We start from the raw sequence: 27,216 nt of genomic DNA, 5'->3' as shown, positions 1-27,216 counted from the left end.
GATTTATCTAAAGCTTTCAATACAATCTCCCACACCCATCTACTAAACCATCTATCTAACCTCAACATCTCCCCAAAAACTCTTTCCTGGTTCTCCAGCTATCTTTCAGACAGGTCCCAAGCCGTGAAATGGGACCAAGCCTCCTCCACCTTCCTTCCCACCCCACAAGAGTTCCCCAAGGTTCCATACTTGGCCCTCTGCTATTTAACATCCTCATTAATGATTTCCACAAAGCCATTCCTAATACCAAAATTGTCCAATACGCAGATGATTCAACTTTGATCTGCTATGCCTCCAACCTAACAGAACTCCAGTCTCTAACTCAAACTGCCTTTTCAATCACTGAAAAATGGATGCACCAAAACCACCTCTCACTTAACGCTAACAAAACTAAGATTCTTCTATTCACTTCCTCTAAATCCACTCCCACAGATAAAAACTCATTTCAAATTACCAGCCGTAACAACTCCATCATTGACATCGTTCCCTCCGCCAAACTCCTGGGGGTCACCATTGATGAACACTTAAAATTCAATACCCACATCCAACTTAACATCAAGAAAACCCACATAAAACTCGGTCTACTGTACAGAAATAATCACTTCCTCCCTCCCTCTACTAGACATACTTTGGCCACCATATCCTCCCATCTCTTCTATATGGTGCTCCTCTGCTTACTAATCTATCTTCCACCCTTACCTCCAAACTGGAAGTATGCTACAATAAAATCTCCAGATTCGCCACCAAGGCAATTTCCTTCTCTCATCACTGCACCTCCCTACAAACTTTAAATTGGCTTGAACTCCCCAATCAACTTGACTTCCTCCAAATTATCTCAGCCCACAAATTATTATTTCAACCCACCAGCTGCCCCACACTAATTCTTCAACCATATACCCCCCTCAGACCCCTTAGATCTACTCACCAAAGCCTTATTTCCATCCACAAACCCAAGCGCCCAGCTGGTCAGCTTCTACTCTCCTTTTCCCTAGCTAAAAAATGAAATGCCCTGCCCTCTACACTGAGGGCCTGTGATAACCTAAACACCTTCAAAACACAACTTCATTCCTACCCGTTTCTTCACAGAAAATCTAACTGCACTCTTCATCCCATACCGCCCAAGCTCCCCTCTTCCTTCTCTCCTGGCTAACCTTCATACCTTTCTAATTTCTCTCATAGACCTAGATTGTAAATGTAACTAATATCTACATCCAGCCTTATGCACTATGCCTCTCATCCTCCTGGATAATTTCTTTAATATCATAGTTGCTTTAGTGAATGATACCTATTCGACTGCAATTCTACCTGTTGTTTGTTGTAATACTTCCTATTGACTGTAATGCAAATATTTTTCTTTGTAATTCATTATGTGATGTAACTTTGTATTGTGGAGCTTTTCTCCCTGGGCCTCCACTGAAAACAGGCTGTTGAGCCCAGTGGACCTCCCCGGTAACCAAACTGGAATAAATAAATAAATGTGCACAACCAGGGTCTGCACAGTGATGACAGGCTCAATGGTGATTACACCACCATTTTACTGCATAATGTCTCTTGCACTGTGTGCTGCTATATTACAACAGCACCTTAGATCCACATGTATCAAGGGGCAATCCAACTATGGCTAGCATAAAGTTATTTCCTCTAGTCATCTCCTTTCTAGCAAGTAATGAGCGACTGCAGAGGAAGAGTCGCTTTGTCTTTTTTCATCCATACTGCAGTACTGTGCATACATTTCCATGATATGACTAATGTTATTACCACTGTATATGTGGCTGCTGGCAAAGAATTGGCACAAAACAAAGAAATACAGCAGGTGTGTGTTGCCTTATAAGACAAAATATTTATGTAGTTTAATTTGTTAATCAGGAAGAGGGCATGGTCTGTTGACCCTTTCAGACGTGTCTCAAGCCAAGTTGCTGTAAATAACTACCAAAGTAAACAGGTGCATGATAAATAGATACATAACAGATTACAGAAAAAAAAACACATTTTGGTTTGTATACAAGGCAAGTTCAAGAAAAGCTAATTAACAAAATGATTCATGGCAATTTTTGTTGCTAGCAGAAATTCTGCTTAGGAAATTTAAAATATAATGTGGTTTCTAAAAATCAAAACAGTTTGCAATGCTGTGCATGGTCTATTTACAGTCTTATCTACTACCTTCCCTAATGATGTTTATGTCAATAGGTTACAAAGCCACAGATTCCAGGCCTTTAGCCATTAAAAACATTATGTATCTTTATTCATTATTTTGGAAGCACTTGCAACTGTGCATTTTTAATACGAGCTTAGCTTGTTCCTAAATGTGAGGTAATCCCCGTTGCTCCTAATTACCTGAAATCCGTTATCTAAGGTGGACAGAGTTATTATAGAGAATGTTTATCAAGGTGACTGTTAGCCTGACAAGTGTGAGGGATTTGGTTGATGATAATGAGTACATTAGTGCTGTAGTGGAAAGTTTGGAAGCCAAAGTTGGGCAGTTATTGGAGAATATCTACTTAATGCTCAGTGTGTTTAGTAACAGTGTGGGTCTGGTAGTTATAGATAACTCCGTGTGCCTAGCCGAAGACATAAAATAATTTTATCACTTACATATTTTAATAGGTATTTGCAGGGTCTTAGTGATGTTCATTGTGCATACAGCTGCAGTCATCACACTTGGGTTATCCTGCCATCAGGTGGGTCCTCGGTCGGTCGAATTCCAAAGTCTAGGTCCTGCGTCAGTTGTCATCGCTTCCTCCCTGATGTCAGTGCGGCAGGGGTATAAAAGAGGCAGCCAACGCCATTTTCTTCAGTCTTTCTTGCCGTGCAGTGCCCGAAGCAGAAGCAGTTTGCAAGTGCCGGTCGGCCAGCTCCTGAGATTTACGAAAAGTATTTCAGCCGAAGTCTTCTTTAAAGCTAAGTACCCAGTTGGGGAAACTTTTCTTGCCTCAGACCGATGTCAGACAAAGTTAATAACTGCATTTCTTGTGGGAAGCAAATACCGCATAAGGATTTTCACTCTTACTGTATACCTTGCTTAGGGCCAGACCACGACGTCTCAGCCTGCCATTTTTGTGCTAGGTTTAACAAGCGCACTATTAAGCGCCGGGCGGAGTTCGCCCTTCATTATTTTGGCAAAAAATTTAATTATATCATGTCGTCGGATATACCGACTACAGTTTCAGGCAAAAAATGCAAGGATAAGGACAGACATCCGAGGCCTGCACCGAGTACTGAGATCACGCTAAGGCCGACTACCGGTTCTCAGCGAGGCACCTACACAGCCCCTGACTACCGATGAAACTATTTTACCGGCGACTTCAGTACCTGAGGTCGCAGCTTCCTCTGTCTCCATTCCCACTGCAGATACCGACGCCACTCTTGGTGGAGAAACGGAAAATTTAGCGAGGCCTGCCATTTCTGAAGGCGTTTTCAGGCCTACCACCTTCTCTATTAAATCGTTCTCTAAATCTAAAGCTCCAATGAAAATTAAAAAACAGGGTCCTCAGACCCCCTCTCAAGGCCCCATGCCTAAAAAACAGATGCTTAAAATGGCTGAGGATTTGATTACCCTCATCAGGGGTTCTCAACCCCCCCGTCAGACAAAAGACCCAGGTTGGAGGAAGACTTTCCTTCCTCAGACCAGGCTTCTATTACCTCAGACCTTTCTGAGGACCAGGATTATGCCTATTCCCCATTTGAAGACTCTAATGCTGAGGAGTCTATTCCCTCAGTCTCCCCCCTGAGGACTACTCTTTTGGGGAAACCCTTCATACATTGAGAGAGCACTTCCACTGGGAAGGCCAAGATTACTCAGATTCCAAGAAAAGGCTCAGGGAATTTCTGCTGCTTCCCCAGCCCCTGGCTATTCCTCCTGTCTTAGATATTTTGGATGATGTGTACGCAGAAGCCAGTCTTAATCCAGACTCTTTACCTCCTGCCCCTGTTAAACCAGACAGATATTATTTCTCAGGGTCCCAAGGGGGTCAAGGCCTCTACTGCTAAAAACCCTTTACCTTCAGAGAGAGATTCCAGAGCATTAGAAAGGTGGGGGAAAAAGGTGTATACATCAGCCACTTTAACCATGAGGGCATTAAACTGTCAATTTCATATGATGAAGTACCAGCAGTTCTTGCTATCTCAGCTGAAAAGCAAAATGACACAAACAGAACAACCAGATTTGAAAGAGTTGCAGGATTTGTTGCATGGAGCAGAACAAGTGGGGAAACATAACTTACAGTGTGGTTTTGATGCTTTAGAGGCCTCATGTAGAGCTGCTGTCACGGGGTCTGTCATATGTAGACACGCTTGGCTCAAAGAGCAAACCTTACCAGATCATGTCAAAGCAAAGTTATTAGATGCACCACTACAAAAAGATGTATTGTTTGGTGTTAAAGCGGAGGAGGTACTAAAGAAAATGGAGGAAAAAGCAAAATCTATGCAAACAGTTAAAGATTTCTTGCAGGTGCAGCCTCCACGCTTCAGCAGAAACTGGCCTTCAAAAAATTGGTCCTTTCCAGATACAGATGCCAAAGGGGTAGAGGACAACCTCAAGGATCTTACAGAGCTAGGCAGTGGAAAGCACCAACCCCAAGAGGTGGAGAAGATAGACCACAGTCATTTAGAAAACAGACACAATGACTTTCCCCTATGCCTGCCAAACAAAGCAATAATGGCAGCACCTTTGGGCAGAAAACTGGCCTTATTTTCAAAAAACTGGCACATTGTTACAAAGGACAAATGGATTCTGGATATTATAGACAGAGGCTACAGGTTCCACTTTCACACCCTTCCAAAAATGAGAGGCACGCCAAACCTGCCACAAAATCAATGGGCAGAGGCACAAAAACACATTTCTGCTCTCATGGATATGAAAGCAATTCAAGAGGTACCTGCAAAAGAACAAGGTCAAGGTTTTTATTCAAGACTATTTCTGTTACCAAGGAAGGACAAAGATTGGAGACCCATCTGAGACCTATCTATTCTAAACACATATCTAGAGGTACCAAAATTCAAGATGCTCACATTACAGCAGCTTCTTCCCATGCTGGGCAAGGAGTCTTGGCTGGTAACGTTGGACCTCAAGCAAGCATACTTGCATGTCCCTATCAGAACAAGATTGCAGAAGATACCTCAGATTTCTTGCAGGTTCAACACATTATCAATTCTCTGCATTGCCCTTTGGCTTATCTACTGTGCCCAGAGTGTTTATGAAATGCCTGGCATCAGTAATTGCTTTCTGCAGACAATGAGGAATACAAATCTACCCATATCTGGACGAATGCCTGATCCAAGCGGACAGCAAGGACATTCTATTGCAGCATCTGGCATTTGTAATAAAACTGTTAAACTGCCTGGGGTACACAGTGAACAAAAATAAATCAAAACTAATACCCTCTCAACAGATAATTTTCCTGGGTGCCAGCTTAAATACAATGGCCCAGATGGCTTACCTCACGCCACACAAACAAGTGCAACTGTCTCAATGCTTCAACAAAATGGCAGCTTTAACCAGGCTAACTGCAAGGAAACTCCTGCAGGCTCTGGGGTTCATGGCATCTTGCATCCTACTAATACCATTTGCAAAGCTGCATATGAGGAAACTACAATGGTACCTAAAAAACTGATGGTCTCAACACAGCCACAGCTTGGAAACAATTTTACCACTCATTCCATGCCTTCAAAAGAAATTTTTGTGGTGGGCTCAAGCATGCCAAAGAAACACGGGTCCCCCTTTCCGTATACCACAAGCAAGTCAAATCATCACAACAGATGCCTCAGACTATGCCTGGGGAGCACACATGGCAGACCAGTGCATCCAGGGAAAATGGTCCCAAAAACAGATGCACCTACACATCAACCAAAAGGAGATGCTAGCTGTGCAAAATGCTCTTATGACCTTCAAGGACCTACTGCATCCAGGCCAGCTATTAATAAGGACAGACAACACCACAGTCATGTGGTACATAAACAAACAGGGAGGGACGCATTCATACCCCCTGTGCAGGCAAGCTATGACCCTGTGGAACACAGCATTGGAATTACAAGTTCAACTGCAGGCACAATTCCTGCCAGGGAAGGAAAACACACTGACAGACAACTTAAGCAGAATTATGACAGACCCACATGAATGGAAGTTGCATCCTCAAGTCTTCTGAAAGATAACGCAAGCATGGGGACAGCCAGACATAGATCTATTTGCTACCCGCAGAAATTACCAGTTGGAAAAATTCTGCTCAAGGACCTATCATTCACAGGCCTGGAAAGTGGACGCACTCTCTTTCAATTGGACAGCTTTAACAGTCTATGCTTTTCCTCCTCCACCTCTACTGACCAAAATCCTATTAAAAACCAGAGCAGAGAGGCCACAAATGATTCTCATTGCTCCAGACTGGCCACAACAGCACTGGTATCCTCTCCTAAAGAGCCTGTCACACTCACCACCATGGATCCTACCTCAAGTTCCTCTTCTGTTGTCCCAGCACAACTACAAGACCCTTCACAGCCAGCTCAGAACTCTAAATCTAGCTGCATGGAAAATATCTTAATTTGCCAACAGACTCTCCTCTCCAAAGAGGTACAGGATGTCATTTTGGAGGCCAGGAGACCCTCTACTAGAAAAACCTACTCTGCCAAACAGAAATGATTTTGTTCCTGGAATCAAGCAAAGGGCCGGAATCCTTGGGTAATAAATATACCTCAGATTTTACAGTACCTAGCAGAGATGTTAAACAGTGGCCTTTCCTTCTCTTCCATCAAGATCCACGCTTCAGCCATTTCAGCACAATACAATATGGATCTTCCTTTATTCTCACATCCTCTATTAAGGCAGTTCCTAAGAGGGGCAAAAAATATAACCCCCCACGGAAACCACCAGCTCCAGCTTGGGACCTCAACTTCGTATTGGAGAAGCTGACACTGCCTCCTTTTGAGCCGGCTTCTTCAGCAGAGCTACAATACTTGTCATGGAAAACAGCCTTGCTTCTGGCTATTACCTCAGCATGCAGGGTTTCAGACCTACAGGCCCTCATGGCTGTGCAACCATTTATCATTTTTCATCAGGACAGGGTTTCCTTACGAACCAACTTCATGCCAAATGTAGTATCCAGTGTGGCTTTGAATCAGACTATTCATTTACCTACCTTTTATCCAAATCCACAGAACAAAGGGGAGAAGCTACTACACTCCTTAGACATTCACAGGCAACTTTGTTATTACTTGGACAGAACAAAGTCATTCAGGAAATCTGAGCAGCTCTTTGTGTCCTATGCTACAGGTGCTCAAGGAAAGGCTATTTCAAAACAGACTATTTCAAAATGGATAGCCCACTGCATACGCTTTTGTTATTCATTTCATGGAAATTCAGTGCCTGCATACATTAGATCCCACTCCACCAGGGCTACAGCTACCTCAGCAGCTTTCCTCAGGGGGTCCCTACCAAGGACATTTTGGAAGCAGCTACTTGGAGTTCAGTGCACACTTTCACCAAGCACTACCTCCTTCCACTATACTCAAAATCTAGAGCAGGCTTTGCCACAGCAGTCCTGCATGGCATTCTAGCCCCTCCTAATTCCGCTTAGTACCAGCCACCCTTACTTAGCTTTGGGATTCTAGCCAAGTGTGATGACTGCAGCTGTATGCACAATGAACATAGTACAGTTTTGTACCTACCATAAATGTAGATGTTTGAGTGCTTATACAGCTGCAGTCCAGGTTACCCCCCCCCTCCATCCCCTCTTAGGACAGGACTTATGACAAACACCTTTAACATACAACCTATTTGGGGTATTCCTTCATGGTGTATTTGCTTGCAACTACTGTTTTGATTTATTTACTTATGTATGTTTGCATAACATCATGTATTGCCTTCCTTTCTGGGAGCACCTGACATCTGGGGCAAGAAAAAGCTTAGAAAATGGCGTCGGCTGCCTCTTTTATACCCCTGCCGCACTGACATCAGGGAGGAAGCGACGACAACCAACGCCGGACCTAGACTTTGGAATTCGGCCGACCGAGGACCCGCCTGATGGCAGGATAACCCAAGTGTGATGACTGCAGCTGTATAAGCACTCGAACATCTACATTTATGGTAGGTACAAAACTGTACTTTATGTGCACAGTTTAATATCACGACAGGGATAGCATTCTGTAATTTTGGAACTAGTAGTTACCCTAGTAGATCTCAGAGCTTCCTATGTAAGTTATTTGGACAGCCTTTAGGCTAACTTTAATTTAGACAAAGTATTCTGAACAATGGATTTAGTAAGGTTAGTGAATGTCCAATGACTATCAAATGATGCAATAAGGTAATTAATTCTGCTAAGGGACCTGAGATACTACTGATCCTTATGGTTTTGAAATATATCTATCTATATATATATTTATTAATATTACATCTTTGTGCAACAAGAATTTGGCTATTAATTTCTCTAGAAAAAAACATTCAAGGTATTTATAATCACCCAAAATTAGCACATTCGGTTATACTGGTTGCAAATATCTTTTGCAGAGTGGTTTGATGTCTGTAGTGGACAGAGTTGCTCTACGAATAATGAAATAATTTGCATAAATGGTTAATTTGGTTTACTATTGAAATTGTGAAGTGCCTGCAGTCGAACAGCATGTGTTCGAAAGGCACTTTTCCAATGGGCAGAATGCTGAACCAGAAAACATCGACTACACTACAGAAAATGGGTAGTGTGGTTCAATGACCGGAGTTCAGCATTCTGAGTGGAGATTGAAATTCAGTGAGGAAGAGGGAATGAATACATTTCCTCACTGTAGTGCGATCTTGGAACGGGTATATACATGGGGGGGGGGGGTGCAGAGGAACTTGACCTCTGCAAAATAGTAAAATAAATGTACCATTGACTGTAGAGTATAATGGTACATTAAGGCGCATAGCATGGATGACTGACGTCACCTCCTGCTCTGTGGAATAAAACATGGGGGTTGATGTATTAATTTTTGACTTAACTGGTTTTTTGAAGGTATGTATTCAACGTTTCGGGTCGACATTGTGACCGGCCAGCCGATGCAGTTTTGCAATTTCAATTGTAAACCGGTTTCTTTCAATGTATTCAAAAAGACAAGAGATTATATAAAGGGAGAGAAGGCACCTTGCACAGATCTATGGATCACACCAGCTTTGAAAGTTCCTTTGTCCGATGAAATGTTTCTGGAGATCACATTCAGGAACTTGTAATTGACTTCTTGCTTCACAGCTATTTTTGTATGAATTTCCAGCAGGAGGTGATGGTCCACAGGCTGAAATGCTCTTAGCAAGTCTATAAACAGGATACCTGGGGGCAGATTGTTCTCAATATAAAGGCAGATTTGGTTAGTTGCAGAGTATCTTCACATTAAAATACTACACTTTTGTCTGAATCCATATGGTCTGTTAAAAAGGATGGACTATTTTTCAGCATATTGTAGTATTTGTTTACACAGGATTCTTTTCAAAATTCTGGTGAGGAGACAGAGGATGATGATGAGAGTTAACTTTAGGCAAAAGCACTATTAAACTAGTACTGCAGGTTTAAAATTGTATGGGATGATACCTGTAATTAGGTTTAAGAAGCAGGTGTGCGTTAATGGTTTGATTATAAAAGTAGCTTGTTTAAGGAGTTGTGTATGGGTGCTGAATGATTTTTAAGGAATCTATGCATTTGGAAATTGGGCTCCGGCCCCTTTATGGTAAAGAATTCTAAAATAAAAGCTAGATTTTCCAAAAACCTAATGTGAAGGTGTTGATGTGGTTGTTGTGGGGATTGTTGCTGAAGTGACCGTGTACTGAAACTCAGTTTTCAAAATGTTATCTTGTCTACCCCACTCAGTAACATCAGAATCGTTGTTAGTTCCTAGTGAGCTAGTAAATGCCAATATAGAATTCTAGAACAGTTTTGTATGGCAAAACTGACCTTATTCCTTCTAACAAACTTATACTTTGCTGTGAAAATAGCTGTTTTTTAGGATGTTCTTCATTGAAGTAATAATGTGTGATGTACAGTATAGAGTTGTCAGAAAGATCACCCCCCCATAAAACTCCAAGTTTTGTAACCTTGCCTTATGAATGATTTAAGGTCTGATGTTACCCAGGAACTTTTCCTTCTAATTCTTCTTCACTTTAGTGGAAAGATTCTATCCTGGATGGGAATAGTATATTTTATAAACTAGATAGATTGGCAATGGGGATGTTGCCATTAATAACAGAGAATGAGCAGTCTTCAGTGAATCGGGAATGGTTGTACTAGAGATGAGAATGTGATAGCGGGATTTTAGGAATCAAAAATAACAGTGATATAATGATATGGAAAGGTCCTTTAAAATGTTACAACAATCTTGAATCTCTAAACATGTTGAAGTATGTTGATAGGTGAATGTTCAAAGGAGATGATAGCTGAGCTTTTCAATCAATACTTTCCTAAACTGTGGGTATTTGATAAGGAATAGCATAGTTTTCCTTGTGATGTAGGAGAGTTGCATGTTTGTCTGAAAGTAACACATATATTAAATATATTTGCTCAACAGGGACAGATAACATCCAAGGAAGTTTACCATGTAGAATAACAAAGGATACAAGTGAACAACTAATGTTATGTGAAACATTTTAAGTACTGGGTGGGAGGCTGGCATAATGGTTAAGGTGTTTACCTTACAAACACAAGGTGCAGGGTTTGATTCTCACATGGGGCAACTGGCTAGGCTTACAATGGCCCACAAGGGCACCCAGCCTAGTACTAATCTATGAATCTATGAATCTACTGGTTATTTGCCCTAGGACTGGTTTAATTTGCATATGGTACCTATACATAAAGGTGATCCTAAGTTTGAGATGGTAAAATATAAACTGATAAACTTAACATCTATTATAGGGAAAAGTCTTGAATATTTTTATTAAAATTTTGATAAGGGCAGATAAGTATGGTACTCACTTTGATTCAACACAGCATAGTGTCATGAGGGGTACATCCAGACTGACAAGTTGAAGATCCTTTTGTAACATTAAAGCTAAAAAGTGTAATCATGTGTGGATATAAGCAAGGCCTTTGTTACATTACCTCATATTATCATCCTAGATAGACTTCACCAGTTGCAAATTACAAAATTGTTGTCTAGTGGAAAACAGAATGTGCAATATGTGAAGACAAATCTAGCCAGATAAAAGTAGCTTTGGGTGTATCCTTATGATCTATTAAACAATACCTGTCCCGGAAAAAAAATTTCTCCAGTTTCCTAGCTCTATAGATTTTTGTGTGTAAGTATGCTAATGACTCTTAACACTGGTGCAATTATCTGTAATAATAGAGATTACTGAAGATTAAATAATTACTTAGCAGAAATAAACTTATGGACATCCAAATCAGGCTTATGCATTGATATTAATAAGTACAGGTTAATGACACTTGAAAAGTGCAGGTGTAATTCAGTAATCGTAAATGGTTACCAGAACTTAAACTGTACACTCTGCTAAAGATCTGGGAATACAAAATGGCAAGGGCTACATTTTAAAGTAGTTTTCTCTTAATATTTAATAAAGTTCTTATTCAGAAAAATAAAAATATGAGACGTGTCAGTATTATGTATTTCCTATGCATCTATATTTAGGTTTATACTTGAATACAATAGAACCAGTTAAGGTTTTTGTGAGGGGATGTTGCTTACATCTGAGTGATGCCTCCAGGCGCATCTGCAGTTAACTCCTACTGACGCCTTTAGGCATCAAATATTGCTTGTTCATATTTGCATCAATAATTCCAAAACCATGGCATATACAATATTTAAACAGTTTCATCTTAAAGCTTACACAATGGCAAACTCAACTGCATTAATATTTTACCTTTTTTGACGTTTTTTCTATGGTGTTAATTTATACAGATATAATTTTCACATTTTTCTAAATATCTCAACAACGAAGTACCACAGACAGAACGCCTTACTCTCTTAAGAAAGCTCTCAGCTAGATGAATAAAATGATGTTGACATTATGTATGTAACCTGAGAGGTTGCTGAAATATTGTAAGTTGTTTGCAAAATATTACAAACCTAACAGTTACTGTTATATATAAAATTCAGTTTAAGACCTAGAACCTAAATAATAATACCACTATAAAACAGTTTGCACTGCAGGGATTGCTGTTTACACTTCTTTAATCCCTATGGTTCCAGAGATATGAACATTTGTTTGAAATGTGAGGACATAATTTGATTCTTTCAAAAGGCTTAGGCTCTGCCCATTTCAAGTTACAGTGCAAACGTCTTGAGCTTCATTGGAGTGAACAAGTTAAGCTAGATGAGTTGCAACCTTAACTTGACTGTAACACAAACAGAATAAGTTCAAACATTGAAGGTATAGGTTTCACAACCAAACTGCTTAAAATATTTTTTGGGGGGTGGGATTGAAGACCAACTCTTAATGTAGGTCAGTTGTAACTTTGAAAATCCAGAGATGGAGTCCCATAACTCAAAAATGGATCATTTAGACTTATGTAGCACACCATATGCCATCTAATGCAGGAAAAATGAAAACCGTTTAAGGGGCTTGAATGCAGGTTAGAAAATAGAAATCCGACAATTCTGGCACAGCTATAACAATGTGTCATACAACTGGGAGTATAATAAAAAGAAAAGAAAAAAGGATGGACCCATTGACTCTAGCACTTGTTTTATTACAATGATTGAAATGTTTCTTCAGTGGCAAAGACTTTTGCAGAATAAGTAAAAAACATGGTCCAACCCTTTATACAAGAACAAATTAAAACCACAAGACCAGACTAATAACTAATAAGTTTAAAACAGTAACAATTGAAGAACAAATCCATCAATAAGACCAGCTCTGTATCATTCCTTACCTACAAATTTGAATAATAATAATAATAAAAGAATTTGTAAATACATTTTTAATAAGTGTGCTATCCATAATTCATAAAATATAAATAACCACTTAAAATAATCTTTAAATGGAAGTACCCTAATAAAGCTCATGTGAAGATGATGTGTATCGTTGTCCACTCAGTACTTATAAGGCAAACTCAGCTTTTAATTTCAACACACTAATGATGGAAACAGTTTTGAGGCATGGAGGAAGTGTGGCATTACACCTCAGCTGCCATCTCAATTCCTTATATTCAAGGTAAAGATCAGAAGGCACACTCTTGGGACCAATATCAACCTTGCCAATATCTATAAACTTGAAACTGTGAGAGTACATTTTTAATAAGTTTAGCTAATGCATTTCTATCACCCCCCTTTGGATGTCATACTGATGTTGGCATATCCATTTCCTGAATACCTTTGTCTTACCAATGCAAAAACATTCACATTTCTGGCCCCTGTTTGTCCCAAGTCTGCCGTCAATGGTCCATAGCAAAGGGCAAAAATGTCTCATGTCTTTTTCTTGCCACATCATTAAATATGTTGTTCAAGAAGGACCCTGGGTAACATCTTCTTTCCAACATCCCCCTCAGTATAGAACATGCCTCCTGAACAACATTGCCATTACCCAGCATATGGGCCAACCTCACACAATGTCCCTTCACCAATGACCTCTTTTGGTGAAGGGGGTGACAGCTATCAAAATGGAGTAGGGACCTTGAGTGTACAGATTTCCTAAACAAAGAAGACTTGAATTTCTTTTGGGTTCTGTTTTTGATTATGGACACATCCAAATTATGCACCCTCTCCATCTGCACCTCCATTGTCAATTTCAAAAAAAAAATGTGTGCTTGAGTTTTAAAATTGGAAAAACTGTGTAGCCTTTCATTGGTTTTGGTCCAAAAATAATGATGTCATCTAAAAACCTCCCATAAATCATCTACTTTCAGACCTTTAGACAACATCTCATTGATAGAATAGATCTAATGTCTATAACAGTTAAAGAATCATCTTATTATATTGTATGGGATAATTTCCTCCCATAAAGGGACCAGCTGTTTACATTCAGAATTAAAAACCACATTGTTTTGACACTGGTCTAACACCACATTTGGCAAAGATGGGGGCACAGTCAGCACTCATTGCTACTCCTTTCTTCTGTCTAAATAGCTGGTTTTCAAATACTAGAAAGCTGTTTTCGATGATGGCCTGTATAGGTGTTCTAATCATAAGAATCTTAGTATGATCAAACTCTGAATTCAAACATAAAATATCATAGAACAGTCTGAGGCCTTCTTCATGGAAGATGACTGAGAATAAATCCTGGACATCTATAGTGATGAACAACCGATTGTCAGAATAAAGTTCTTTAGATACCCTAGATAAGTCCTAGGAGACTTTATATAAACATCTGTGGTTACCCAGTGTCCCTTTAATATGGAAATCAAGGGGGAAGGTCTTAGATGCTTTTTCATCTATGATTGGTCTCAATGGGGGGTCATGTATGCTTTTATGTATTTTGGGGATGCCAAAAATGGAGGGGGTCTTTGGGATGTGAGACTTTAAGGAAGCCATCATCAGCTAAGCTAATTTAATCATTATACATGAAATCATCTAAGATAATGTCAGCCCTTTGGTAAGCTACGTTTTTCTCATTGATCTACACCTCCTCATGTGTGCCAGTATAAAACAAGCATTCTGTACATCCATTATCACCAGGTCCCCACCTATTTCAGGTTTCATGATTTAAACACATTTATTTCTAGTAATTCCCTTCAACAACCCAATTTCATCTGGACTAAGGTTCAGGGGTCCACCTCCATGTCTTTTTCACACATTTTATCAAAAACATTAACCAGGGGATGCAATTGAGGATTAAAAGTGCTACATCTCTTATAGGGAATTGAGGTACCCATGCCATGATTGTATTTATTAAAAAATAAAATCCAAAATTGATTTTTCTAACAAACAGCTTTAATTGAATCAATGAATCTTCAACCTTGGCAGGTCTGGTTGGTACAAATGTGAGCTCTTTTTCAAATAAATTGGCCCAACTAGCGGTAACCTGGGTCTTTATCACATTGTTGAACTTTTAAAAGTTTGACCATCATATGGTCGACATCATATGATCAAACCTTTAAAAGTTTGAATGTTTCAATGGAGATCTCTGGACAGTGTGGAATGGGAAGATTTCCCTTTCTGCACTGTAGTGCGATCTCGCAGTTGGTATGTTTAAAGAGTGGTGGTGCAGGGGGGTTTGCCCCATTCTTAAACCATTCAGGTAGGTTTTTTCTTTGGTTTATTATTTTTTATTACATTTTCGAACTTCTAAAAGTTCGATCATATGGTATCGACCATGTGACATTCGAACTTTTAAAAGTCCGATTATGTAATATAGACACCAGTAACCTGCATTACACCCAAATTGTATATTTTGAAATTACAACTGGTAATATACATTTGTATTGTGAGTTGTTGCATGCATTAAAACTGGATTTAACATATTGATCCATCCATAGTCTGCAATGATGCCAATTGCACAACCTGTATCCTGCACATGGGCCAGCAGCCAGTAAGTCGCCCCATCCTTTACAGCATTTCCATGTGAGCACATATTTTCAACATGTGCAGTTATGCTGTTTTACAGATCTTCATCCAACTGGGCCTATGATGAAGTCAAGATGGATTCCTTATTGGGGAATGAGTAGTATTCTAAGTTGTCAACATAAACACAGGCATCACCAGTTTAAGCATTGTTGGTGGCAATGTGCAAGCTTAGTTGCACCACTGATGGCTGGTAGTCTCAGTATATATGCATCTCATTATAGCCGTTATGTCTGCTTGGCTGCATAAAATATACAAATATAGTAAATCAAGGCATTTCATGCATTTGAGAAGCAGTGGTAGAATATGGTTTGTTGTTCATTGTTCACTGGTTGCCCAGTGAATGCACTGTCAGCCAGAATAATCAGTGTTCTTATTAAAACAGTTAGCAGTGGAAAGGCTGGCTATGGATGCCACACAGCTCCATCTGCTGGCATGGTACATGACATAGTTTGTCCAGGGTTATGGCATCTATGTGGCAGTGGTCTGTTTACAGCTGGTTGGTGAGGACCATTTAGAGTAATCACAGTGCCATTAATGATGCTAATGTGGATGTCCAGCACATTGTGCATCTGCCAATGTACAGTTACTGGTAAGAATTAGGTTTGCATAAGTTTTTGCTAGCTAAAAGACTTGTCATACACTACTGCCATATAGTTGCGTTTTTATATCCAGTAATGTTTATTGTGTAAGACAGGTTGTCTTTGCATTCCACACATCCTTTTGGCCATGCATAACTGGTGCCCAGCTACAGGTGAGTTTTCTGTAATGTTCTTCACTTACAGATGAAACAGCATAAGTAGCAATGGCTAGATTTGAATGTATGTCACCCTTATCCATTATATACTCTGCTTCTGAATGGTACCCTAATTACACATTTTCAGTAGGATATGATGGACTCTTACTCCAAGTGTTACTGAACTAAATGCAACTAATTTGTGTATAGTGAACTGAAAGCTAGATTCTGTGCATTCTACTTTATTATTTTTTAATGCTTTGTCTTCATCTGAAGAGGAGTTTTGTGTTAACCGGTATGGTGATACATAATGAAACATTTACTGTCAGGCCATAGCAGGTGAGAATGGTACAGTAAGAATATTTTATTGTGAGATGAAAAATATACCTTTACTAATACTGTTTTATATTTCAGCACTCTGCAACTATGTTACTTGTGTAACATGTTACCTTTGAAATAAACAAAATCTTATTCAACAGTTACTTTTGTCAATATCCAGTTTTAGTTAACTTAGGAAAGCAGTAAAAGCAAAATCAGTTAGAAGACGTTGCCACTGTCATTCTTTTCAAAAGAAAAAGGCACATATACAGAAGTCCTGATTAAGTAAGGCTAATACTATAGGATAAAACCTACAGCACTCCTGTTTTTGGGAAAAGCATCCCTCACCACTGTTAGTCTCACTCCATGGCCACAAAACCTCAGTATTTGTATGACCTTGAAATGACAATAATTAAACAGCATCAGTGCTGGGGAGCACACCCCCCCTCCAAACACACACTGCTGTGATATTAGGGAGTACAGGAAGCTTGCACATCTGCAGTATTACTAGTTTAATTTGCATCTTGAAGATGTATGCAAGCATGGATGTTTACAAATTTTTTACAACTGTAAATGTCAGTAAAGTGCTATGTCCATCTTAAAATTTGTCAATGTAATGAGAAAATAATGTATGTTTACTGTGGAACTAAGAATGTCCTCCCTGCGGTTGGGTAGCGTTCGAAAGACATGCATTCGTAAATGGGTGTGCCTTCGTTGAAGATTGGGCGTCAAGCTGGCACTTGGCGTTTCGTAAAAATCTACTGCCAGTCATTAGCGGACCGGAGTTCTGCTGTGGCAACCCCTTACCGGGAAAAAGCCAAAAGACAAACAACAACAACAACTGTGGAACTAAGAATGTCATATTTTATAACAGCAGCAAAGTATATTTCTTATAAGTCTCTTAGGACTCATGAGAAATTTTAGGGACCTAGAATTATACAAGATGACAGGTTCTCAGACTCATTAGCACAGAAAAAAAAGTGAGCCTCCACTACATGTCAAAACACTGCACTGTAAAAGAAGCACATTTTCCATGACATATATATAATCAAGCTTGTTCTTAGTACATTATTCTTTTAATTAGGTATAGATATTCAGTATCCACCTTCTGAATTTAACCTCGATTCACATGGAATTAATACTGACTAGCTGTATATTTTAATATATAGCATTTTCTAACTTGTTTAGATAACCCCTAAAATAATCCCAGGACTCCCTTGGGATGCTGGCCTAGATAAAAAATCTTCAAAGGTAGCATCTGTATTAACGTGGTATGGATTTGTATATTTGAAAAATAAGAGGTCAAAAAATTAAGATATCAAGTGTGAAAAAAAGGATTTTTAGATCATATTCATTTATAACCTATGACAGGCCATTTTTAACAGCTTTTACATGTCTGGGGAAGTTTATAGGTTCATAGGTAGGTACTAGGCTATCGGCCCAAGGGCCTACGCAAGCCTAGCCAACAAGATTCCCTGGCTTACGCCACCCAAGAAAGTTATTTTCCTGTGCCACTGTCGAGCAGAGAGACAGAAGTGATCCCTGGGGTGTATTTCCTATTTCCCATCCACTCATCAAGATTTTTCTTGAAGAGTGCTAATGAAGAACTTTGTTTGTAGCTTGGACGGATAGGGATTTTTTTAGATGTAGCATGCCCAGCAGCTCTGGGTTTGACATAGCTTTATATGTTAGGCAGAGATCACCTCTGAGTAGGCGATATGCTACAGAGTAAAGCTGGAGTTTTTTGAGGTGGTCAGTGTAGGGCATTTGTTTGAGGCCAGTAATCCTCTTTGTGAGGTACTTCTGTGGCCTTTCCAGCTGCTGCAGATGTTTTGTGAGGTAATTCCATAAGAGGCGTTGTACTCTATAATGGGTCTAATGAGTGTCGAGTAGAGGGGAACTATGACCTCTTTTTTCCTGGATGAGAACCCTTTTATGATGAGGTGCGCCACATAGGACTTCCTGACTACTGTCGTGATGTGACTATCAAAGGAGAGACTACTGTCCACCTGGGTCCCAAGGTCTCTTATCATGCATTCGGTGTTAAATAGATTGCTGCCTATGTGGTAGTTCATGGGTACAGAGTTTTTACCAAAAGGGATGACACTGCACTTTTTGGCACTGAGCTTGAGGCCATGACTCTGACACCAGGCATCTGTCTCAGTGAGGCCCTTCTGTAGGATGTCCACATAATTTGGGGACTTGACTATGGCTCCTAGTTCGCAGTCATCTGCAAACTTTATTAGCCAGAGGCCTTCTGTGTTAGCGTGTACTTCAGAGAAGTAGATACCAAACAGGAGAGGTCCCAGGATGGAACCCTGTGGTACTCCAGTTGTCACTGCTTTGAGGTCAGATTTGGATTCTGCAACTTTTACAGTGTGGGTTCTGTCAGTGAGCCAGTTGGCAACCCATCTTGTGACGTAGGGATTTATATCTAGTTTAGTGAGTTTAGCTATAATTCCAGAATGGGGATGGTGTCAAAAGCCTTGGCGAGGTCAAGATAGGCTGTGTGAACCATCTTACCCTCATCTATGGCTTTGTGACTGCCTCAAAGAAGTCGATCAGGTTCAGGAGGCATGATCTGCCTTTCACAAACCTGAACTGGGTGGGATCCAGAGTTTGGAGGTTACCAATGTCTTTGTTTATGAGTTCCATGATGATACGTTCAATGGCCTTGCAGACCAGGCTCATCAGGCTAATAGGTTAATAGTTCCCGGGATCAGTGGTGGCTCCCCCTTTGTGGAGTGGGATAACTGTTGCTGTGCGCCATTCAGTGGGCACAAAGCCTGATGCGAGGCTATTATTGAACATGGTGCTTAAGTGGAGAGCCAGTTCGTGTAAAACGCAGCCTGGGATGTTGTCCGGTCCCCATGGATGCTGTGTTTTTGGCTTTAGAGAGTGCAGCTTTTACCTGTGTAGTTGTGATTACATGGAGTCTGCATTCTTCTTGTATAGATATGGACCCTTTAGGGGGTGAGAGGGGGGGTAAAGTTAGCACTGAACCTATCTGCCAGGATGTTGGCAATATCAGTTGGTTCTGTAATTTTCTTGCCTTTGTGCTATAACTCAGAGCAGATCTGGGTGTTGCCATTGAGATTCTTGACATAGCTATATAATGCTTTGTGGTTGTCCTTGGAATTAGTGGCGATTTTGTTTTTTAGCTAGCTTTGGAGGATCTTATAAGGGATCTCAGCTTCTTACTGAGGCTGACCAGGGAGCTCCTCCACTCATGGGATTTTACTCTCTTGCAACAGTTTCTTCCTTCTGTTGTACAGTTGCTTATGGCAGGGGACCACCAGATTGGCTTCCTTTTTTTGGAGGATAGCGTCTTGGTTCTGTTTGGGATAGCACAATCCATGCACTTGTGTAAGTGCTTATAGAGTGCATTTGTGTAGGATTCAGCAGTCGTAACTGTATTGTCCCTCTCATGGGTGTCATGAAGTTCACCACTTCTGTCTTAAGAAGCATGAAGTTGGCTTTGGAGACATTTTTTACTGTAGTTTCCTTAATGGGGGGTGGGGGTGGGATGTGGATATCAAGGGTGATTAGCTTATGGTTGGGGCGGACCAACGAGGAGTTGACTTTCAGGTGTGGAACACCGGTCACTCATGTTGGTAATGACTAGGTCTAGGATATTGTTGCCCCTGGTGGGGGTGTGGATAAGTTGATCCAGGGCACTGGAGTTTATGAATTCCAGAAAGCGTTGAGCTAAGGAGTTGGTACACGAGTATTTTTCCCAGTTAATGGTGGGGTAGTTGAAGTTGCCCATTATTAGGGTGTTGGTTGAACCCTAATATTTTCCAGTACATCAAGAAAAGAGGAGTGGGAATCCTGGAGCATGGTGGGGGGATCTGTAGCAAGCTACAATTTGGATTGCAGTTTTGCCCACAGTTAGTTGCACTTGGATAACCTCGGATGCATTATACTGAGCAACTAGCCTGTAGGTATGGATATCTTTAATGAATATGGACACATCTCCACCTTTGGTGTTTCGGTCCAGGTTACATGGCCAAAAAGTGCGGTATGAGTTATAGCCTGGTAGTGCAGGGGTGCTCTCTGGAGCCTTGAACCAGGTCTCAGTCAATGCACAGACATCAATATTCTCCATTTTAAGGATGCCTCGAGTGACTGCATTTTGAGATTTAGACTTCTAGCATTGAGTAGCATTACCCTCAGTTTTTGCTTGCCTGTTCTTGTTATGGTGGTGGATTTGTTATTTGAACCTTGCCTAAAAAAGGCACTAGGGGCAGCAAGAGCCTTAGCCAGTATTTGGAATCCCAGGGGCAACAGGTGCAGGCCATCTGTGGCAAAGCATCATGGTCTATTGACCATGTCATCCCAAGCAGACAGATACTGGATCCCCTTAGAATGACATCAGAAGCTTAGCCAATTGTTGAAGTCAATCATTTTGTCCTTGTACTGTGGTATCATTCTGGGCGATGGCAGAATGCTACTCAGGGCTAGGGTCATACCTGCCTGGGCTACAAGATCGGAGAGCTCTTCCATGTCTCTTTTCATGTAGTTCAGGGAGGTATGTCTCAAGTAATTCACACCAATATGGACAATGACAGAGTCATATTTGTACTTGTTGTGGAGTGACCTGAGTGTGTGGGTTATGTGGCGAATCCTGGCACCCAACAGGCAGCTGACAGTAACCTTCTCCTTGTTTAGCCTGGTGAGTGGGACATCAGTGTGCCTGACTATAGAGTCGCCTGTGACTAGTGTGTTGGGTATGTTGCTTTGCCTTATTGGCTGTGGTTGAGTGGCACATTGAGTCTGTGGGCTATGTGTCATTTGGGTTGTATTGGGGGATGGAGGTTGCTTGTGTTCCTGCTTTGGAGGTCTCTGTTGCTTAGACAGATTATTACTGAGAGCCTCCACGAATGTTTTTGTGTTACTATGTTTGGATTTTGGTAGTGTAGATTTAGTGAGACTATGTGATGAGTGTGGTGTGGTGGAAATTTTTACCTTCTCCTCATGACTGTCAAGTTCAGTCTTGGTTGGAGAGAGCTTTACCTCCAGTTTGGCTAGATAAGTGCATCTCTCACGGGTTGTAGTGTTGGGTGGTAGGAGGAGACGGTTGTCTGTGTACATGAGGCAATTTCTACATTGCCTCAAGATGCCCAGATTCATCAGATAGGAGAGAACACTGGGAGCTGACCCTTGGACATGCCTGAATAAAAAACTATTTTCCTATAGATAAGTGAAGAAAGTGAGTACAAGAACTGTTTTTCTCTAAGCAAGAGAGAAAAGTAAGTACAAAACTGTTTTCCTCTAGGTAATGAGGAAGATTGAGTGCTACAGTAATTAGTAGCTTATTTAGTGCTTAGAAGTTCTGAACAAGTGCTGAGCATGAATAAATTTAAGTGCTAAAACTAAGAATCTGTATCTGCACTAGATGAGTTACAGGACAGAAACAAGTGCAAATGCAGGCTTTCAAATCTAAAAGTTGAGATAGATGAAAGAGATTGCCCCAACAGCCAATAACAATTTCTGGGCCAGAACAACTCCTTATGTGGTAGACAGATTACCTAGTGCTTACCACTCCCACTGATAAGCTAGAAGGCTTCCCGCCAACACAGAAAGGCTTGGGGGGCTCAGAAGCTTACATACAGTCCTGGATACAGCAAATCTGTATCTGTGTTTGACCTTTCCTCTCTGTTTTTATGCTTCATACTGTTTTCCACATAGAGGGTTCCTGTGCTGTACATACACAATGGGTGTTAACACTGCTGTGGAATGTGCCATCCTGTCATATATTTTATTTAATTAATAGTTCAGTAAGTCTACAGCTAAGCATACTACAAAACAATATTGCACATTTAAGCAAAACATTTTGTAGTGATACAAGCAACACAAATATGTTATTCAGCTGCATTTAATCATTTTCCATGGTAGCAGTTTTGCCCCAAAGTGCTAGACTGAGAAGACAGAACACTCAGAGTAAGAGTCCATCATATCCTTCTGAAAATGTGTAATTAGGGTACCATTCAGAAACAGAGTATATAATGCATCATCTTCTTCTTTCGGCTTTTCCCGTTAGGGGTCGCCACAGCAGATCATCTGTTTCCATTTCTTCCTGTCCTCTGCATCTTGCTCTGTCACACCAACCACCTGCATGTCCTCTCTCGCCACATCCATAAACCTTATCTTAGGCCTTCCTCTTTTCCTGTTACCTGGCAGCTTCATCCTTAGTATCTTTTTCCCAATATACTCTGCATCCCTCCTCAGCACATGTCTAAACCAACATAATCTTGCCTCTCTGGCTTTGTCTCCAAACCTTCCAACCTGGGCTGACCCTCTAATATACTTATTCCTGATCCTGTCCACCCTCGTCACACCCAGTATATATGTATAGAGTATAGTTTAGAGTATATAATGCATAAGGGTAGCATATATTCAAATCAAACAAAGAACAAAGGCTGCTTTTGTATATCTCATCCCCTCCACAATGATATGTTGAATGTTTTAGAGATAGCTACTGCATTTATAAAATGCAAGAGTAAGTCCTGCAATGGACAGTGAAATAATTATATACTTGTTTACTTGTTTTTATTTATTGTATGACCTAATGGTACCTCAGTGACCAAAGGGTTGGACACATTTTTCTCCAGCTGTCTCATAAGCATACTTGTCAATTTGTGACCCTTGGTGGTGCAAACCTTTAGAGCATACCTCACATATCCTTGCACATGTTCTTTAGTTTTACATTTGCCTTGGCAGAACCACCTATTAGCAGTCTAACATATCATTATAAAAATGTCAGTAAAACAAGCAAAATGAATTAAATATATGTTAACAAGACATGTGTTTTTTTATTATATCAGCAATCATACAATTTGGATATATTTGTGTTCCAAAAGCAAATTATGTAATACAAGAGTAGCATATGAAGGTACAAGATAAATTATCAGGCATAATCTTGGTGAGAACTCTTTGCAGAAATACAGTTTGTAGAATATCAGAAATGTGCAGACTATCCAAATCATCCACCTGTTTTAATCACAATGGTGTAGAAATAATTACTTTGTTGATATGTAGCTGACATTAAGTACCATTGTATATTCACCATTTGTACCACTGAAATTTGCTTTTAAAAAGGAAGCCAATGTCTCAATTGTAATAATTTGGAATATGAGAAATGTATACATATTTTATAGTTTTCTCAATTATTCCTGCCCATATGATATTACAAAAAGAAATGCAAACCTCTAAGTACAAGAAATCTGGGCAAAGCCAAAAATAATAGGGGAACAAAGGCTCAAAATTAAGGAGAGATTTTAAATATTGTTCTTATAAACTCAAGAACTTGCTAGACTAATAGGTTTTGTGTTAGCATGCATTTTTTGAAGGACATTATGTCTGAAACTAAAATGTATGCAATTATTAACTGACTTCAGTCCTCAATGACTTGTAAAAAAAACAACTTGTATGATTGACAAAAATATGAGGCAAAAATCTGGACAATCTGTTAAAATCTGAACAGTTGAAAGAAAGGTAACTTCTGATTATCTTACTTGGTAAAATATGATCACATATGAACTCAAACACCATATTGCACTGCTTTTTATACATCTGTACCCATACATAATTGTTCTGTGAATAATTATCAAGTGACATCTTTCTGCTTTTATTTGAAATATCTCTCATGCAGCTATCAATGGAATGGTTTATGCAAATCTCCATGGACTTTCTATGTACCAGGGTGACAGAGTAGACTGGTACTTACTGGGAATGGGCACAGACACTGATATTCATACTGTTCACTTCCATGCAGAGAGCTTCACCTACATGGTAAGCATTTACAATGATTTGTTTCATCCATTAAATACAGTTCTGTGACATTAGTTACTGAAATGAAACAACACTATGTGAATCTTGGAATGAATATGTATAATTAGGAGTAAATAACACTTTGTTAAGGTGATTAGCAGAAAAGCAGTTGTCACCAAGACAGATATTTGCATCCTACTCTGAACTTACGGATGTGTTTAATTTTTATATAGGGCTCATGGCTATGTTTCAGACATCTGAATTTCTTTGGTCAAACAGTATAAGCAAAGAGAAATGAATGGCTGGATCCTAAATGAAAGACCAGCACTTGTAGAGTTTCTAGTTGAATCTAGAACAGAAGCTGTTATTAAAATGGGATAATTAATACGGCATATAAAATATTGCATGATAACTGTAGGTATCAATCAGAGGAGGTTAAAAAGGATTGGGAAGAGAGACCCAACAATCAATTCACAAAAAAGCAATGGAAGGATAGATGCATGGCTCCCAAATATGCAACAAAGTCTAAACGATTTAGGATTTTTACATGGAAGTATTTGTATAGATATTTTTATACCCCAAGCAGACTCCAAAGAATTTTTTCCTCAGTCCGACTGCAAACGGAGCTGTGATGGGGAAGAAAGAAATAATTGGGAACATATTTTTGGGGGTACAATGTGTTGGCAGACTTTAAAAATTCCTTACAGACTATTCTCTTAGAAATACTGGCTGAGCAAATTGGTCTAACTGAGGAAATGATTTTTTTTTAGCTATAACACAGGATATGTATTGCCTAGACAAAGTAAGGCCTTACTGAGTTTAATTCTGTTGGCTGCCAAAAACAAATTACTAGAAAATGGAAATCAAAGTCTAAGCCATCCGTATCAGAAGCAGTGACTATATTAACAGAGATAAAAGAACTGGAAGTGGGATCTTTAGAAAAGGTTAGGAGTAAATTGCATAGAAAATAGTAATTCTGGGAACAACACATGCAGAATATTTTGGAGAGGGAATATGGTTTGAGAGAAGACAGGAATTAAATGAGCCATGTAATGTTCAACTGACAATCACTGTATAGAAGAATATATGTGATGCATAATATTTGCAACTGAAAATATGTCAATATGGTTTGTTTTCATTTATATAAATACAAGCTTGCCTGTTTTATAAGTGATATTTAATAAAGATGTTTACGTGTGTCTCTGAATAGGCCCCAGTCAGCACATCACCATTCTCTCTGCCGTTTTGCCTAATGCCTTGTGCTATTTTTTTCTGAATCTTGACTTAAATATTTTACCATTGTATATGGTATACTCCACTACCAAAAAACAAAGTATTTGAATTCAGATCTAGATGTTTCAGTTGATGTTCATCGTGTTTCACTGCTGCAGTCATTACACTTGGGTTATCCTGCCATCAGGCGGGCCCGCAGTCGGCCTGAGTTCCAGAGTCTTGGTCTGGCGTTGGTTGCTGTCGCCTCTTCCCTGACGTCAGTGCGCCAGGGGTATATAAGAAGCAGCCGACGCAATTTTCTTCAGTCTTTCTTGCCGCACCGTGCCCAAAGCAAAAGCAGTTCGCAAGTGCCGGTCGGCCGACTCCTAAGATTTCAAATTCGATTTCAGAACCGAAGTCTTCAATAAAGCTAAGTACCCCATTGGGGAAACTTTTTTCTTGCCTCAAAACGATGTCAGAAAAAATGTATAATTGTATTTCTTGTGGGAAGCAAATACCTCATAAGGATTTTCATTCTTACTGTATTCCATGCCTAGGCCCAGACCACAACATCACTAGTTGTCGGTTTTGTGCTAGATTTAACAAACGCATTATTAAACGTTGGTTTGATTTTGCTCGCCATTACTTTGGGCGAAGGTTTAATTACACAATGCTGTCGGAACAACTGACGACTGGAATGCATAAAAAGTGCAAAGATAAAGATAAGGAAAGGCTTCCGAGGTCCAAAACTGATGACAAAGCCTCTTCTAGGCCAGTCGCCGGTTTTCAGTGAGGCGCTTTCGCAGCCCCTGACACCAGCTACCTCAGAACCACAGGCCGTGCCTGATTCCCACATGGAGGTGCCTAGGCCTTTGGAGCCTCAAGGTGTTGGGCCAATGGAGATTAACCCTTCAAATGGGTCTGGAGCCGCTGAGCAGGCATCGGCTTCTGAGGGTGTTTTCAGGCCTACTCAACTTACCATTATGACTACAGCAAAGACTAAGCCTACACTAAAAAACAGATGCTCAAGATGGCCGAAGACTTGATAACTTTGATCAGGGGTTCCCATCCCCCTCCTGATGAAAGGCCTAGGCAGGATACAGACTATGATTCCTCTGACCAGGTTTCAATATATTCTGATTCCTCTTTAGACGAGGAATATTCTTTACCCCCTGTGAGGATTCTGATGCTGAAGAATCCATTCCTTCAGCCTCTTCTCCTGAGGATTACTCTTTTGGGGAAACTTTACATACCATGAGGGAGCATTTCCATTGGGAGGGCCAGGATTACTCAGAATCCAAGAAAAGGCTCAGAGACTTTCTTTTGCTGCCTCAGCACAGGCCCCTTGCTATTCCGCCAGTGTTGGACATTGTGGATGATGGGTTTTCTGAATCTAGTTTAAACCCTGATTCTTTACCCCCAGCTCCAGTCAAGCCAGACAGATACTACAGAGTCCCTGACTCTCACAAATTTCTTTATAAAAACCCTGTTGCAGACCCAGAAACTATTTCCCAGGGTCCCAAAGGGGTTAAGGCTTCAACAGCTAAGAATCCAGTTCCCTCGGATAGGGACTCTAGAGCATTAGATAGATGGGGAAAGAAAGTTTACACCTCTGTAACTTTAGCAGTGAGAGCTCTGAATTTCCAGTTTCACATGCTTAAGTATCAACAATATTTACTGTCTCAATTAAAACAGAAAATGAGTATAAATGCAGAACA

The 27,216-nt window shown here is 40.2% G+C and overlaps 1 protein-coding gene across 2 annotated transcripts in view; it reads left to right on the top strand.

Moving 5' to 3' along the window:
- The window catches only part of HEPH (hephaestin), a 995,050-nt gene that overhangs the window by 879,404 nt on the left and 88,430 nt on the right, over window positions 1-27,216 (top strand). For both annotated transcript variants that reach the window (XM_044057195.1, XM_044057196.1), the window contains exon 18: window positions 24,168-24,307. In XM_044057195.1, the coding sequence (XP_043913130.1) occupies window positions 24,168-24,307 (140 nt within the window). The remainder of the gene's footprint in view (window positions 1-24,167; window positions 24,308-27,216) is intronic.

The sequence above is a fragment of the Protopterus annectens genome, chromosome 15.part0 (genome assembly GCF_019279795.1).
Source record: "Protopterus annectens isolate FY-2018-M chromosome 15.part0, PAN1.0, whole genome shotgun sequence".
Classification (NCBI taxonomy): Eukaryota; Metazoa; Chordata; order Ceratodontiformes; family Protopteridae; genus Protopterus; species Protopterus annectens.
The sequence above is the reverse complement of the archived record's forward strand: the minus strand, read 5'-3'. Positions and strand labels throughout refer to the sequence as shown.